Below are 16,817 nucleotides of genomic sequence, written 5' to 3' on the forward strand. Positions count from 1 at the left end.
AAAGAGAGAGGCCGACACAATTGTAAGTCACACTTCCGTGAAAGCCATATTTTGTGCGTGTTTGTGAGTGAACAGAGTGGCATGTTTAAAAAATAATAATTTTTATGATTCGTGTGAAGAAAAAGTGTCGCAGAGTGAAGTTAATTAGCACAGTGTTCATCATTGAGATCACCAGCGAAAACGTTACGAGACATGTGTGTGATAGTTAGACCGCATACCATTAAATTTTTTTTTTACATGAGATAGGAATCGTGAATTTTTTTTTACAAGAGAAGTTAAATTCCTGATCTGTTTGCACACTGCAGTTAATTTTTAAAAATCATTTGAGCAAATCGTGAAAAATAATGGAACTTTTTTTATAAAATGGAATTCTTTTTTGCTTTATGCGCTTGGAAACAGTATCGTGGAACTTCTCTGGTAAATTGAGTGATTACATCGATTCCTTGACACATACCATGTTGATGTTGTCGACACAACCCAGAAGAAGAAGAAGCAGATAAAGAGGAAGCGTCGAAAGTTAAGATGTTTGCTGCATCAGCGTTATTTTGTTTGTTTTTTTCGAGCGCTTGTTGTTGCAGCATTAGAAATTATAGCAGAGAATATTATCAAAGTTAAAAGAGAGAGAGAGAGAATAGTTGTGAAAAAGCATTTCCAGTGAACGGGTCCAGTCTTGTTGGTTAAACAACCCGCACTTTTTTTTGCATAATAAATGAAACAGGTGAGAGGCAAAATTTAGCAATCAAAATATCAATTGAAGACCAACTCCTCGGAGAATTATAGGTCATGCCAAGCAGAAGACTTTAATTTGTTTGTTGTTTTTGTTTTTATAGCTGAAAGCGATTTTTGTTTTTGTTTAGAGTAGAGAAGACTCCTTGAGAAGAAGAAAAACTAGATTTGTTGTTTTGGTGGTTATCACTTCACACACACTTGCTTGGTTATTTGAATAGCTTTTGAGGCAGATATATGTTTCAATTTGTTGTAGAAGTCGATGCCGAAGATCATTCATTGCCGTGTTAACGAATTATACGTGAAAAACTTAAGAGTAAAATATAAGAACTTAAAGAAGAAGAAAAAACAGTCCAACACAAAAAAACAACAATAATTGGCTCAGCTCAAAGTGAATTAATATACATAAAAACCCGACATGCAACACCTTATAATTTACACAACTTAAAATATAGATAATACCCGAAATAGACTTCTAAGAAACAGGCGAATCGGTGCACTTACCGTCCGGTAGAACCTCGACGACGGCCGTGGAGAGCGGCTCGACGGTCGACTCGATGGACGTGGCCAGCTCGGGAATTTCGATCTTCAGTCCCAGCATGGGCTCCTCGATGATGGTTTGCGAGACCATGGCCGTCTGGCCTAGCCGGTCCATGATTTGGATCAGCGGCCACTGGGTCTCGGGCAGTTTCAAGGCCGGCAGTTCGCCCGCTTTGACGATGGTCAACATCTCCTCGCAGGAGATGCCCTCGTGAAGCAGAGTCGACACGCTGGCCATTTCGGGCACCGGAGTGGCCTCCAAACCGAATTCCTCCGGGTGGATGGCCATTTCGACGATGTTTTTGATGTCGGCCTTTTTGGTCTTGACCGCCTTGAGCACTGCCTTCAGGCCGATCGCCTCTTCCGGCAACAGTTTAGCGGCTTCTTTCACGGTAATCTAAACAATATCGAAAGTTGTAATCAATCGAAAATTCTATGCGACTTATTATCATTGTTACCTCGCGAACGATGGCCCTAGAGCCGTGATCTTCAACGATTCGAACCAGGGCCTTTTGGGTCTCTGGCGCGGTCAAAACGGGGAGATTTCCGGTTGAGCCCAGGGCCACAATCTGGTCGACTTTGACGCCAGATTTGAGCATGGTGTCGATGTTGACGAATTCCTGGAAAGGCGCTTGGTCCGGCGGGAACTCCTGGACCCTGTCGAGAGTGGCCATTTCGCTGACGTTGATCGACTCCTGAATGGAGAGGTCGATCAGGGCCCTCAATCCGATGGATTGATTGGTCACGAATTTGTCGAGCCTCTCCTCCACCGTCTGCGGGATTTCGTTGATTTCGGCGGGCAGGTTGAGGGCCGGCTCCTCGACGATTACTTGTGAGATGATGGCCGTCTGGCCGAGCTTGTCCATAATCTGGACCAAGGCCCATTGATTTTCCGGCAGGTTCAAGGCCGGCAGCTCTCCGGCTTTGACGATGGTCAACATCTCCTCGCAGGAGATGCCCTCGTTCAACAAAGTCGAGACTGTCGCCATCTCCGGCACTGGATGGGCTTCCAAGTTGAACTCTTCCGGATGCGTCGCCATCACCACAATGTCCTCCATGTTGGCGCTCTTGGTCTCAATGGCTTTCAGGACGGCCTTCATGCCGATGGGCTCCTCAGGAGCCAGACGGGCGACCTCTTTGACGATGCCCTATCCATCCAAAACGTCCAAATTCGTTCGAATCATTCACGTTTCGTATCAAATAATTATTCAATTAAAAAAAATTCAGACCTGAAGGACAACGGCCCGGAATCCTTGATCCTCCACCAGACGGACAAGAGCCTTCTGGGTTTCGGGGGCCGTCAGAGTGGGTAGATTGCCCAGGGCACCGAGCGTGACGATCTGGTCGACGGTCACGCCCGATTTGAGCATCGTTTCAATCTGGACGAATTCCTTGAACGGAGCCTCGTCGGGAACGAATTCTTTGGCCTTGTCCTGGGCCACCACTTCGGTGACGTTGAGCGATTTCCTTTCGGTCATCTCCAGCAGGGCTTTGAGACCCAGGGCTTGAGACTCCACGAATTTGCTGAGTCCTTCCTCTATCATGGCTTCCCGTTGAGCTTTGGCTTTGTTGATTTTCACTTCAGGTTTCGGTTGCTTCTCGGCTTCCTCTTTGGCCTTTTTATATTTTAAAGTTAATTATTAATTCATTTGAGTTGATTTGATTTTTTTGATTTGTAATGTACCAATTTGGCCTCTTCGACAGCTGCCAATTTCTTAGCTTCTTCCGCCTTGGCCAATTCTCTGTAATTTTGTAAAAAAGATTAGAATGTGATGGGTCTTGGAGGAAGAAATGAATTGGCGACTAACTTTTCGTGCATGGCCTGTTTCAGGTATTCCTCCTTGGTGAGCTTAGCGCCCTTATCTTTCTTGTGCTTTTTATCCTCCTTCTCTTTCTTGACGCGAACCTTTTCCTCCTCCACTTTAGCCTTTTTGGCCATCCAAATCTTCTTGGCCTCGCCAGTCAATTCTTCACAATCAACAAAATATTACCAGTTAAAAAAAAATACAAATCTGCCGGGATGCGATCAAAAATCGGCTATACCGTGAACGTGAAGACGAGCTTTAGTCACGTGACTGCCGGAATTGCTGGTGGCTTTGCACATGTACTCGCCCTCCAGGTCTTGGTCGACTTCGAGGAAAGTGCACGAAGTCGTGCTGTCCGTGATGCGGATCTTGATGTTCGGGTTGGGGTTGAGCAATTTGTTGTTGAAATACCAACAGATATCTGAGTGGGGAAAAAAACAAAATTCCCGTTTCCATTTCGATGAAAAACTGAAGGTTCAAAATTAAAAGTTGTTTTGTCTTATTTGGTTATTCACCTGGTTTAGGATTTCCGGCGTAGTGGCACTCGAATTTGGCCTCTTCGCCTTCTTGAACTCGAGCGTCGACAATCTCCGTCGTGAATTGCGGAGGCTGGATCGACTCTGCAAACGATGTTTCAAACCACCCGAAAAACCAAAATTAAAACATTTTCCATGCGGCGGGAATTTCAAAAAAAAAGAAAAAAGGAAAAGAAAAAATGAACGTGCAATCATGCCAAACATAAAAAGTTAAAAAATTTTCTTTGTATTCACACTATGTACATCAGACACATAGGAAAATGATTAGCGGCGTGCATTTTATATTAGGATATGTCGTACATGGTTTCGAGCATGAGGAATTCCTTCAAATCTTCCATGCTGGAGGCGGAGATGAGGTCGGTCATGGAGGTTTTCAGACTTTGGGTTTTTTGGGCGGGGTCGAGGGCTTGGGCCGACTCGGAGGTGGGCGTTTCCCCGTTCTCCTGGATCGGCGACAACATGGTGGAGAAATTCAACGTGCGGGGCACCTCCAACCGAGGCATGTCCTCTTCCGGCCGGATGGTTTGTTCCGGTTCATCTTCTTCTTCATCCTCGTCATCTTCGCTTTCGTCGGGGTAGGTGCTGGTGTCGGATTCATCCTCCTCCTCCTCCTCCTCGCCGGAAGAAGGAGTTGGCGTTTTGTTATCGTCGTCGTCGTCGGTCGGGCCGCCGATGGCCTCAATGGCCGCCGTGATCGATTGCCTGTGAGAGTGCAGGTAACCGGACAGGACGGACTGGGCGAAGATGGAGGCCGAAGAGACGCTCAGGTCGGATTTGTACATGGGAGAAGGAACATGCGGGATGAGGGTGTCGTACTCGGTGCTGGAGGCTTTCAAATTGCTCAAGCTGGGCCGGCGACTGGAGCCGCAGTCAGAGATGAAGACCGAGTCGCTGCCCGTCGACACGTCGCCCATCGAGTGGCACTTGCTAATCAGTTCATGCATGGTGGCGCTATCTATGGACATGCTGCGCTCCGAGTCGGAGCCGATGTGGTTCAGCCGGATCCTCGGCACCACCATCACCGGAAGCGACGGATTACTAATATTACCTAGCATTTGGGCGCGGACGATCTCCATCTTGGTCACCCATTCCGGCTTGCGGTACGTGGGTGTGTCCTTGTATTCTGTCGGGCGGTAATTTCAAAAAAAGAAATAAAAAAAATTTGGATTAGAATGGATTTAAATAAAACATGTCGAAATGTTTTGGGCGTGTGTGATTAGAATATGCGCCAATTTGGAGATAAAAGCAAATAATGGGGTTAGTCATTCATATCACATGAGGAATCAATGAATAGAGAAAAATGATTAAATTATATATATAAAGCCGTTGTGTGTCTGTGTTTCTCCGCGATACAAACACAAGAAACAACCTGCAAACTTGGAAAAAGAAAAGAAACGGAAAGGCTCTTTTATGCATTAGTCCCGGACAAACAGAAAAATAAGCGCGATAATATGAAACAACATGAGTTTGGTTTTTTGAAGAATAAGCGCGTGTTTAAAAAAATATATATAAAAAGAAGATGAATGTTTGTGTGTTTGTGTGTTGCGGGGTGTGATAGGTGGATAAAGGAATGTAAAAGGGAAGATTTACGTGAAGCTGCAAAAGAAACAAATTGGGAACAAAAAAGAAACCAAAGTTGATTAGCGTCTTAATTAAATTATTTGCAATTGAATTTTTTTATTATACAAATCAGCCGGAACTAAAATAAAAATTATTTTCTTTTTTTTTACAGCGAAAAAATTGCGTAAAGAGAAGAAACAGGCAAAACTGACCAGTGACATTGAGGTGGGTGATGGAGGTGACGACGCCCTTGTCGTTATGAGCTTCGCACATGAGCTCGCCGGCGTCGTCCGGGAAGACTTCGCCCAGCGTCAAAATGGAAGTCCCGTCTTCCAGGTGATCGATGCCGAAATCCTTGGACGGCTGGATCTCTTTGCCGTTCAAATACCAGAACACCGACGGCCTTGGATAACTCTCCACTTTCACCTCGAATCTATCCAATTCAAAATTTCGAAATTGAATTATTATTGTTAAGTACTATTTTCCCCTTGTATATAAGATTATAGGGTTGTATTACCTGGCTTGCTGGCCGTCTTTGACGTCGACTTGGCGAGGCAAGGCCACCACAAAGCGCGGAGCCGATCCGGAATCTTGGACCAGCTCTTCTTCTTTGGATTCTTGCGGCTGGAACTTTGCCGATTTCTTCTCCGTTTTGGTTTTGACTGACTTTTTATTCACCACCGGTTTGTCGCTGAGCAAGTCGTCCTCGGAGCCGCTAGGGCCCGTCAAGTCCTCCCAAGTGCCGACCGACGGTCCGGCAGTGATGGAAGCGCTCTCCGAATCCGGGATGTACTCGTATCCTAATTTTTTAAAGAATAATTGTCAATCAAATTGATGAAATGAATTGTGTTCCAGGTGACATACTTTCGACTTGAAGAGTTGTCGAGGTGGTGATCTGGCCGGCACGGTTGACGGCCTTGCATTCGTACACTCCGGCATCTTCCGGGAAGGCTTCGGCCAATCGGAGAACGGCTTCTCCTTGAGGCGATAGGGACATCATCACGCCATTGTGCTCGCGGACGGGCTGGCCGTTGTGGTACCATTTAATCCGCGGCATAGGTGTACCATTCACCTGTATTCAATTTAACAAAAGAATGAGCCTGGGCTGGAAATGAAAATAGAAATCAAATAGTTATACTTGGCAAATGAGTCGGACTTCTTCTCCGTCCATGACTTTGGTTTGCGGAAGTTCTTTGACAATGAACGGCGGAGTGAATTCCTCGGCCAGCAGCTGGCGCTCGACCGTCAACGTGGCGGTGGAGGCCACCGATCCGGCGGCGTTCTCCGCCTTGACCGTGTAGATGCCGCTGTTCTCGACGAACGATTCCGGAATGAAAAGCGTCGATCGGTTGTTCTGAGTGACTATCTGCATGGCCTCCGTGTTCCGGACGACTTGCCCGTGCTGCTTCCAGCTGAAAACGCATTCCGGCGCCGAGTCCACTTCGACTTCCATGACGATGGCTTCGCTCTCCGGAACGATCTGAGGCCGGAGGGCTTTGCGGAATTTCGGTGGCTGCTGGGCCGTCGCTTTGCCGTCGGCCAGTTGGATGGACGCCGACGTTCGGGCCTCTCCACCCTCGTTCATGGCCCGGGCCTCGTATTTTCCGGCGCTGTCGGCGTCGCAGCGGACGACGACCAGCGTCGACTCGGTTTTGAAGGTGGTGACCAGCCGGTTCTCGGTCTGCTGGATTTCACGCCCGTTGTGGTACCATTTGACTTCCGGCGTCGGATAGCCGTCGAAGCGGATCGTCATGACTTTACGGCTGCCCGTCTCGACCCGGTCGGGTTCCAGCGGCTGGGCGATAACCGGAGCTCGAACCAGTTCTTGATGGCTGACCACTATCATGTCACCTGTTGGTTATAAGATTCATCAAATTACTTTCTTTCCGGTTTCCAGCTGCTGGGCAGGCGGAGGCGGATTAACTTACCGACGGTGAGAGGGGCTTCGCACTCGGCCGTTCCGTGGGTGTTGGTGGCCCGGCATCGGTAGACGCCCTCGTCGTCGGGGAAGACTTCGGTGATGGTCAAACTGGCGGCTCCGGTCGCCGGCTCGAAGGCCGGCTGGAAATCTCTCGACGGACGGATCTCGCGCTGCCCGCAATACCACGTGATTTGTGGGATGGGCTTGCCCGTCAGCGTGCAGATTAACTTGGTAGGCTCGCCATCCGACGCCCGGATGGGACTCAACGGCAGAACGAAGCGCGGCGCTTCGCCTCCCTCACCTTTGGCTGTTGGAGAAATTTTAAGAAAATTGTAGAATTTTAAATTTATTTAAAATAATAACATTTCATTTAGGTTATTTAGGTTATACTTTGATAAATGACAGCATTTTCGTGAAAAGCAATTCATAATGATTTAACGACTGGCAGCTACATGAATAACGGTCTGTGTTTAACAAGGATGGATGGCCGTAAATAACTTTTGGGGGGAAAAAAATGTCCGGTCGTAAATTATGCACCTTTGTGGCGTAATTATTTGAGAGCCGGAATGAGAGATGGACTTATACGGGAGTCGGGAGAAATGGCCAGCTAGTTAAAGGTAGTTGGACGTGTTCATTGCCTTTTGAAATATATGTACAGTATATATATAGTCGGCTGGGAATAGAGAGCGCATTTTAACTCACTGGAATATAATTATAACAAATGACTGCTGGCCAGCATCAGGCCACCTACCAGGGAAAATTTTTTTTTTAAGGATGGAGGTTCTTTTGAACAGTTATTTGACCCGAGGCCTTCAATAAATTAGGCTGTTACAACCGATTGTTTCCCAGATTTTTATGATCTACTTTTTAATAGCTAGTCATTTTCAAGTCATTAAATTTCAATTTTCTTCAGAGTTAAATTTAGATTTTTTTTTTTGTTTCTTTGGAATGTTTCCGGCCAAGCTTCGGTGGATGAAATGCCAGCGGCTGCCGGACAGGGCATTGTAAAGAAAAAAGCTTCAATAAAATCGAACCTTATCGACGAGAGCAGAAATTGTTGAAACATTTCCAAAGTCGAATAGAAAAAGATTTTCCAAACAAATAAAAAATAATAAAATAAAACAACGACAGCGAAATATCGCAAAGTCAACAGAAATGATCAATCCGAAAGTGTTGGCTTGAGAACTACATTCCTTTAATTCGGTGCGACGGGCCGAATCGCCCGCATACCGTCGCATATATTCGGCGTAGAGCAGAGAGTGCTGGACGCGTTGCCAAATGGCGGCGGCTGTGGCTGGGCGCAAGCGCAGCATAGCCCAGCAGCATCGCTTCCATCTAATCTCTCGGCTACTTTTCAGAATTATCCGTCTATTTTTGTATGTCACCCTTTGCCTTCTTGACTGGCCCATTTTCCACAACAGCCCACGCACGGAGAAATGGGAATTTAAATACCCGATATTGTCTAATCTATTTACCTACTACTACGCTATGAATATAAAATAACAGTGCGGTAGTAATTAAAAGTGATGATGTAACTTACATGAGTTAAAGAACCAAGAGAACATGTTTCGTCACGGAATTTCTACTGCGGAAACATTTCCCTTTATCCGGAACTCACAAAGGGGGATCGATTTGAAAATTGAATTGAATTGGAGATTTGATTGAGTTGATAATTAAACACGGAAAAAAATTAGAATAAAAAGAAAAGGGGGTCGTCGGTTATCGTGTGTCCACCCAGTGCAAAGGGAACCCAGACTTCGACTGAAGTCGATTTCCATTCGGACGGCCCGAAATGCCTCCGCTGGTCGCAGATGCAAAAGTTGGCACGGGACCACATCAGCGTCGGGTCATGTGACTTTGCATCCGGAATGCAACACGCACCGCCCGTTGTCGTCGTCGTACCCGCCGTCGAAATCCCGTTTTTTAAATTTAGACCGGACGACACCAGCTCTCGGCGGATAGGCCGTCCTCCCCCCACCCCTTACTAGTTTCTCCTGTCACTACACTGTCGCCCAACAACAGGAATTGTCGCTGCCAATTGCGATCCTTCCGTCAGATATTTTTGTTGTTGTTTTCTTTCTTTTTGTGTTAACCGAAAACCATTGGGGGCCGTAATGGCCCACTTAAACGCAATTGGAAATGAATTTTTCTCCATTTGAGAGAAAAAGATCATTAACATTCTAAAATATCCTGGCCGGCTGGAATTCCAGCTAGTCGGCTTTTAAGGGCCTTTTTTTTCAAAATTTTCAAACGGCCCGCCATCAGCCCGCGAGTTGATCCGTTGAAAATTAGAGAAACTCGAGAAGAATGTTGGGCCAGCTTTAAATCTAATTTTTATAATCTTTTTAAATTAAATAAATGAAACTAACCTTGTACGATAAAGTTGGCCGAGGTGATGGCGCTGCCGGCCTCGTTGACGGCCCGGCAGGTGTAGATGCCGGTGTCTTCGAGAACGATTTGGCTGATTTCCAAGACGGAACTGGCCGGCTCGGTGGTGATGTCCAATCGATCAGCCGTCGGTAAGAGGACACTCTCGTTGCGGTACCAGGTGATGGTGGGAAGCGGCTCGCCCTGGAACTGGCAGTGCAGACGGACTTTCTTGCCCGTCCGGCTGCTCAGCGGCTGCAGTTTCTTGGTGAAGACGGGCGCCTGGAATTTCGGGGCCATCGCGATCGACGCTTTCATTTTGGGCAGTCGAGTTGTTGATTTCTCTTCCGGCGACGGCGGCTGGACCATTTCCGTCCTGTGAGTCGTCGACGTTTGGGAAATTTTAGTCGTCGTGATGCTGACCGTCTGCTGGTCCGGCAAGACTTTTGAAATTTCCGTTCGGCTCTCAGTAGTGACGGACTGAACGGCTGGAACGTCTGGCCGCTTCAGTTGGACACTTTTGACGGACGCCGTCAAGGTGACGGGACTGGCGGGTTCGTCAAGAACGGCCGGAATTGGCTTCAGTTCAACCGGCTGGATTGGTGCGGATGTCGTAGCCTCGGAAATGTCCGGAATGTACTGCCGCTGCGTGCGTTTCAGCCGAGTGACGGACGTGACGGACGTTTGATCGTCCGGCGGAAATTGCTCCGAAATCAGAGACACATCCTGGACTACTTCCGGCTGGAGCGGCTTCTCTTCCATCGGCGTCGCTGAAGGTGTGACGGAAGGAGTTCGAGGCTTCCTCCACGAAGGCGACACGTCGATTTTCGATTCCGGAATCGATTCGATCGACACTTCCGTACGGTCGGAAGAAAAGGAAATCGGAATTTCCGATCTGACCACTGCTGCAACTTCCGGCACTTCCGGCTGAGGTATCTTCTTTAATTTAATCATTTCCGGCTCCGGTTCTTCCGCTTTGGGCTTTTGGGGAGTCCGCTTCAGGACGACTTGCTGCTGGATCGGTATGACATCTGGTTCTCTCGGAGAGCGTCTAACCGATTTGCTTCCTTCGGGAATCTTTGGTATCTCTGCCGGAATAACTGTTAATGTTTCCATCGACTGGACCTCTTCCGGCTTACGTATTTGAGGTGTTGGCTTCAGTGTAACTTGTGTGGCCACTACGGGCTCCGGCATCTCGCGTGCCGCCGGAACGACCGGTTTTAAAATCATTTTGGTGACCACCGGAACATCTTTTCCCGCCGGAGGAACTTTGACTGGGACGGAAGTCGGAATGTTGATTGATTGCGATTCCGGTGGTGTCGCGATCTGGGAGCTGGCAGCTTCCGGCTGAGGTATTTTCTTCAATTTCACGATTTCTAATTCCGGCTCTTCTGCTTTTGGCTTTTGCGGCGTGCGTTTCAGCACTACAACTTGCTGCGGAATCGGTGCGGATTCTGGTTCTCTCGGAGAGCGTTTCACCGTTTTGCTTCCGTCGAGAATCTTTGGAACCTCTTGAGGCTTGGAAAGAACGATTCCAGTTAATTTTGTTTCTTCCGGTTCCGGAACCGGAAGAATTTGAGGTATGGGGACTGCAACTTCTGGAACCGATTCCGGCTCGATTTTCCGCGCCGGAATGACAGGTTTCAAATTGATTTTGGCTTCGACTAGAGGAACGTCCTTCCCCTTCTGCGGAATTTTCACGTCAGCCGGAGCGGAAGTCGGAATGCTTGTTTCTGGAGTTTCATCCGGTTTGGAGGGAGCGATGACTGGAACGGCGTCGATCTTTTCTTTCATTTCATCAGGAACTTGAGGAATGACTTTCTTCCTCCAGGGCACTTCTTTGTTACTTACAGAGACTTCCGGATGGACACTTTCCGGAAGTGTCTTGACTGGATCGACTTGTGTCGGCGTGGCAAGTTGCGCAACCGGACCGGTTCTGTCCGGACCCATTTTGGCAAGCGTGATCGACTCTTTGGTTTGTTGAGGTATGATGTCGCGCTGGATGCTTCCGGCATCCAGTTGTTTAGCCTCAACCGGCGCTTCCCCGTCGCCTTTACGAAGCGCGACGGGTTTCAATCGAATCTCCGGTTTCTCCGGTAATTCCGCCGGTTTCACCGGCACTTTTTTCAATTTAATTTCCGCCGCTTCCGCCTCTTCCGGCTTGGCTTTCTGCGGAGTTCGTTTCAGAACGACTTCCACCGGTTTCTCGTCTTCCTTCGGCCGGGGGATCGGTTTCAAGTAAACCGTTTGGTCTTGACCTTCAACCGGCGATTTCAACGGAATCTTTTTCAGCTGGACACCTTCCGGCTCGCTTTCTTCCGGCTTCTTTTTCTGTGGTGTCCTCTTCAAAACGACTTCTGGAACTATTTCCGTCTCCTGTTTGATGAGTTTGTCTCCAGATTTTTCTAATGGCAAATTGCTGGGCTGGATCGTAAAAGATTCCGGCTGGAACGTTGTGCTGGGCTCCGCGTTGGCTGGAAGCGTCGGTTTCCTCCATGGAGTCGCCGTCTTGATTTCTGGCTGACTCCCAACTGGCGCCCGTTCCAAAGCTTCGCCAACTTCCGCAGTCGTTGCTCTTTCGACTAACTGGTCCGGCTGAGGCTTTAACGGCTCGCCGGATGACAGTAACTGCTCAGAGACCTTGACTGGAACAGGTTTGAGTTTCACCTCGGATCTCTGCTCATGTACTTCCTCTTTTCTCACCGCCGGAATCGGTTTCAGATCTTTTTTCAACTCGGCGGAGACCTTGCCCGTCTCGGCCGTCTTGTCCGGTTTTTGTTGAATCGTCCGTTTCAATTGCATTTGCGGATGCGGTCCGGCAACGTCTTCCTTGAAGGTGGCGGGTTTGGCCGGCAATTCCGGCTTCTTCCTATTTTCAAGCTCAATCTCCAGTGTTTCTTTCAGCTGGATGGCCGGAATAACTTGTTCCGTCTCTAACGGAGATCCGTCAATGTTCTCGGTTGTTTTGGCTTGTACTTTCTGGCGTTCCAGAGATTCCGCCTTCGGTTTCTCTGGAATGGCTGGCCTGACTGGCACGGCTCTTTCCCCAACGGATTCTTTCGGTTTCGGTGGCAATTCCGGCTTGATTTTTTCCTTCACCAATTCATCAGCCGCTGACTTTTCCGGCGACTCGGCTGCTGGAACAGATGGAATTCCCATTGTTGTTTTCGGGCCCAGCACTTTTTCCGGTTGCTCATCCGCTTTGGGTTTGGCCGGAATCGGTTTCAATTCGACTTTGTGATCCGGTTTGACCACTTCCCTCGCTTCCTTTTGCGGAGTTTTCTTCAATTCGACTCCGCCGAACGTTTCCACCTGTCCAGCAGCTTTCTTCGCCGCGGGCTTTATGTCCGCTTTCTTCTCGGCCGGTTGTCCGTCGCCGACTGTCGGCTTGGCAATTGTTCCAGGACTAACCGGAATAATCTCCTTCGGTTGGACCGGAACTTTCCGTAAAAGAGCCGGACTGGATTCCTTTTCCGTGGGCTTGGGTTTCTGAGGTGTCGGTTTGAGTTCCACTTGCGGAATAGGTTCGTCTTTGACGGCCTTCCGGCTGACCGGAATTATTTTGATCTTATCTCTGGGCTTGTGGGTCGTTGTGGCTCCATCGCCGGCCAAAGCGGCCAGCTTCTGAGTCAGAAAAGCTTTGGCCGTTTCCTTTTTCTCGACTTGGGTCAAGTCGATCGAGTCCGGCCGGCTGGGCGTCGGCGATCGTTTGCGGAGCATCTCCTTGCCGGCCTTCCATTCGACAACCTCCAGCAACTGGGAGCTGCTGGACTCTCGTTTTTCCGGCGAAGATTCTCGACTGCCGGACGTCTTGCGCAGTTTGACCGACTTCCAGGGAACGCCCAGCTGCTGGGCCGGAGCTTCCGGATGACTGGGCGTCGTGGCCGGCGAGCTGTCCCTCGACGTCTTTTTCAGCATCTGAACGCCAATCTTCCACGGAACGCTGGCCTCCTGGGACGTTTCCGGTAGGTCCGTCTTGGACGGCGAGTTCTCCCTGGACGTTTTTTTCAAGAGCTGGGCTCCCGTCTTCCACGGAACGTCGGCCGAGGACGCCTTGGAGGTCAGCGGCGGTACCGTGTCCACCAGTGACGTCCGTCTGTTGGGCGACGATTTCCTGAGCATCTCGGCTCCGCTCTTCCAGGCCGGCGTCACTTTAACCGACTCGCCGGATTTCGGCTGAGGTTTCTTAAGGAGCTGGAGGCCCGTCTTCCAGGCCGGCTCCTCTTTCTTGCCGATGGATAATTGACCGGGCCGTCTGTCCTCCGACCGGCTCCTTTTGCGCCAAGGAGCCTCCTCGACCATCGGGATCCGTTCCGTCGGCGGAGAGCTGGACTCTCGCCTCCTCCAGGGAGCGCTCTGATGAGCCCCGTCCGCCCTTGCTCCGGTCCGTCTCTGCTCATCCGACGCCTTGTGAACCGATACGACGTTGGTGCTGGTGGTAGTAGTAGACGTTTGCTGGACTTGAGGCTGGCCCGTCTGCTGGGCGTCATTGCTGGGCGTCTTGGGTCCTTTGTGGTGACCGACTCGCTGGAACCTGGCCTGTTTCCCTGTTACAGAAACATTGGCCCGTCAGACTGGTTGCCTCTTTCATCGCCGGCCTACGCGCTGACTCGTCTCGAAACGGCCGGAATGTCTTGCCCGTCTCATCTCTCTCTCTCTCTCTCTCTGCCCATTATTTATAATCAAAAAAGAGAGTTCCCCGAATAGAAACCAAATAACAATCTCCTTCCCCTGGACGGATTCCAGCTGCGCCCATCTCGGCACACCATCAAGCCAAGGCGTTTGATTGTTGATTCAAGATTACATGCCCGCCCACTTTCGCCCGTGTTTATATGAAGGAATGAAAAAAAAAAACCGTAGGAGGCCGGCCGGTTGGAGAGAGAGAGAGTTGATTACAAATTTATATACAACAACCCGTTTCTTTCTATTGCGACTTGTTATCATTGGGAAAAGGTTTTTTTGATAGGGAAAATGGCCAGCTGGAAAGGTTCCCAGCACACATTTCGACACGCCCCTGTCGCCACGGAACGACGGAACGGCCCTTATTTGAGGCTAATGACTGGTGGGCACCGAGTCGAGAGAGATCGGTCGTGAGTCATCTTTTTCTTGTCCAAATGACTCACGCTATTGGGAACGGGGAGATAGTATCTAGAGTTGCGGAACACAAACCCGCCCAAAAACTTCAAACAAACGGAAAAGAAGGAGGAGGAGGATAGCTAGAGAGACGGGCAGAGAGTTGTGTAGTTGCATTGAAGGTGTAACTAATCTGGCCAGGCAGTTACCGGCTCGACTCGGTCGGAGTCGGTCGTTGAAACGGGACAATCGACACTGGCAACTCCTCCCATTCTTTTGAGAAACACGTCTGAACCGGCCTCCTAGTTTGCACCCAGTGAAATTATCTAATCGAAAACTTTAATTTTAAATTATCGATTGACTAAATATTGTAATTTCTAATATCGAAAGAAGAGTTTTGTGTCGTTTTCTCATCGAAAAGTTTTTGTTTGATTTGGTGATGGCGATGTTGTCGTTGGTTAATGTGATCGATGTCTTAAACAAAAAAAGGTGTGGTCTTAATTTTCCACTCTCTTTTTTTCCTTTTTGATTTGAAACGTTTCGATTTGAGTTACCATGCAAAATCAAGGTCATTGTGAAAAAAAAATTGCAGCCACGAAAATTGAAATCCAAATATTTCGAATTTTCAATTTACTTTTTTATTATTTACTTTAATTTCTTTTTTGTCGTCAATTTTTCCCCGACCAACCAACAGAAAAACATGCTTTGTGCTCGTGTATTTCGACGATGATGTCATGTGTGTGTGTGTGTGTGATTTTTTTTTTCAGATTTTTTGTCCATTAATTAAATAATAAAAAAAAGTCAAAACTACTCGATTTGGTATTTTTTTTTGTTCTCGTTCGTTTCGTTTTGAAACTTGCTTGTATTTTTTTTTGAGAGGGAAAAAAAATAGAAGGAAGGCAGAACGGACAAGGAAAGAGCGAGACAGCGCGCAAAAAAGGGCGTGGTTTTGGGGGAGGGGGAGGGCAAGGGGGGGTACGGAAGAGCCATTTAAATTCCAAAAATAAAAAAGGCCGACATGTGATATAATAATAGTAATAATAAAATCATTCGAAAAAAGATGATCAAAGCCCTTTTTCTCATTTGTCTTTTGTTTTAATGCTCTACAATTCAAATATAGTATGGCGCGAATAATAATGATCCAAATATCAAAAAAAGCTTGGCGATCACCTTTGAAAAAATGGCGTTCAAAAATAATTCAAAAGGCACTTTCGAATGAATCAGGAAAAAAAGGAAAAGAGGAGGAGGGAGTATAGAGAATCTCTCGCTACAATTTTTAATTTTTTCCAATTGTGTGGAATCAAATCAAAGCCGAAAGTTAGTGTTAATTAACAAGTTTTTGTTTGGCCAATGAAATATAAAATCGAAAAAACACAATGAAAGGGAGAGGCGAGAGAGAGAGGAGAGAAGAAAAAATCAAAAAATTCAATTGGACAAAAGGAGAGAGGAGCAAATGAAAACAAGAAGTGTGGGCGAGAGAGTGTGGCCTTTTTCTCTCCAAAATTATTTTTCTTTTTTTTTTTGACTGGAACAACAACAACAACAACACAAACACACACAGAAATTATGCAGCGATCAAGGCTCACTTTTTGTTTGCAAATTTTTTTTTGTTCAACTCTCCGCCCTCCCTTTTTTTTCTTGTTAACATTCCAAAACTCTCCGTCCGGCTTAAATTTTTTTTAAATTGAATTAAAAAAAAAGAAGTTATTTTTACTTTTTTGTTAGCTTTTTTCGGGCCGACAATGCAAAAATAATAAAAAAATCACGACGAGAGAGATAGAAAAGAAAAAAAAGGAAGGTAAAAAAGAGTTTGTCATAACACACGTCGTATATCATGAGGCGGGGATCAATTCAACGAAAGGGGGCAGGGGGGGGTGAAAATTAAAAAATAATATTATAACGAGTTAATAATTAAAATGATAAAAAAATTTCTAACTAAATTTTTTGCAAATTTTGGGTTAATTTGGTAGAAATTTTGACACAAAACTCTTTGTCTTCTGGGTTTATATATCATAAAAATAAGCTGCAATTTTTTTTTTTTTTTTGATTTTTGAAATGTTTTTTTTTTGTCGTAATAACTTTGGGGCCGGTTCAGCGTAGTAGCGGGAAAATAATTTTTTTTTTTTGTTTTCAGAAAAAAAAAGTCTAAATCTTGTGGCACAATTTCGTTCAACACCCCATCTATGTAAAAATGACACACTTGATATATATAAATAGCTCAGCGCCCGTCGTCTCGACGGGACGGACGGGCCGGCATATTATTATTATGATTTTGATCTCTACGAGAGA

At 47.2% G+C, this 16,817-nt stretch overlaps 1 protein-coding gene across 4 annotated transcripts in view; it reads right to left on the reverse strand.

The window, feature by feature from the left end:
* The window catches only part of LOC124194754 (titin-like), a 66,575-nt gene that overhangs the window by 28,659 nt on the left and 21,099 nt on the right, over positions 1-16,817 (reverse strand). For all 4 annotated transcript variants that reach the window (XM_046589092.1, XM_046589091.1, XM_046589094.1 and 1 more), the window contains exons 18-25: positions 4,656-4,730; positions 3,587-3,691; positions 3,310-3,492; positions 3,075-3,234; positions 2,951-3,008; positions 2,496-2,882; positions 1,725-2,414; positions 1,231-1,663 (exon numbers count right to left, since the gene is read on the reverse strand). In XM_046589092.1, the coding sequence (XP_046445048.1) occupies positions 1,231-1,663; positions 1,725-2,414; positions 2,496-2,882; positions 2,951-3,008; positions 3,075-3,234; positions 3,310-3,492; positions 3,587-3,691; positions 4,656-4,730 (2,091 nt within the window). The remainder of the gene's footprint in view (positions 1-1,230; positions 1,664-1,724; positions 2,415-2,495; positions 2,883-2,950; positions 3,009-3,074; positions 3,235-3,309; positions 3,493-3,586; positions 3,692-4,655; positions 4,731-16,817) is intronic.

Source organism: Daphnia pulex, chromosome 5 (assembly GCF_021134715.1).
Source record: "Daphnia pulex isolate KAP4 chromosome 5, ASM2113471v1".
Taxonomy (NCBI): domain Eukaryota; kingdom Metazoa; phylum Arthropoda; class Branchiopoda; order Diplostraca; family Daphniidae; genus Daphnia; species Daphnia pulex.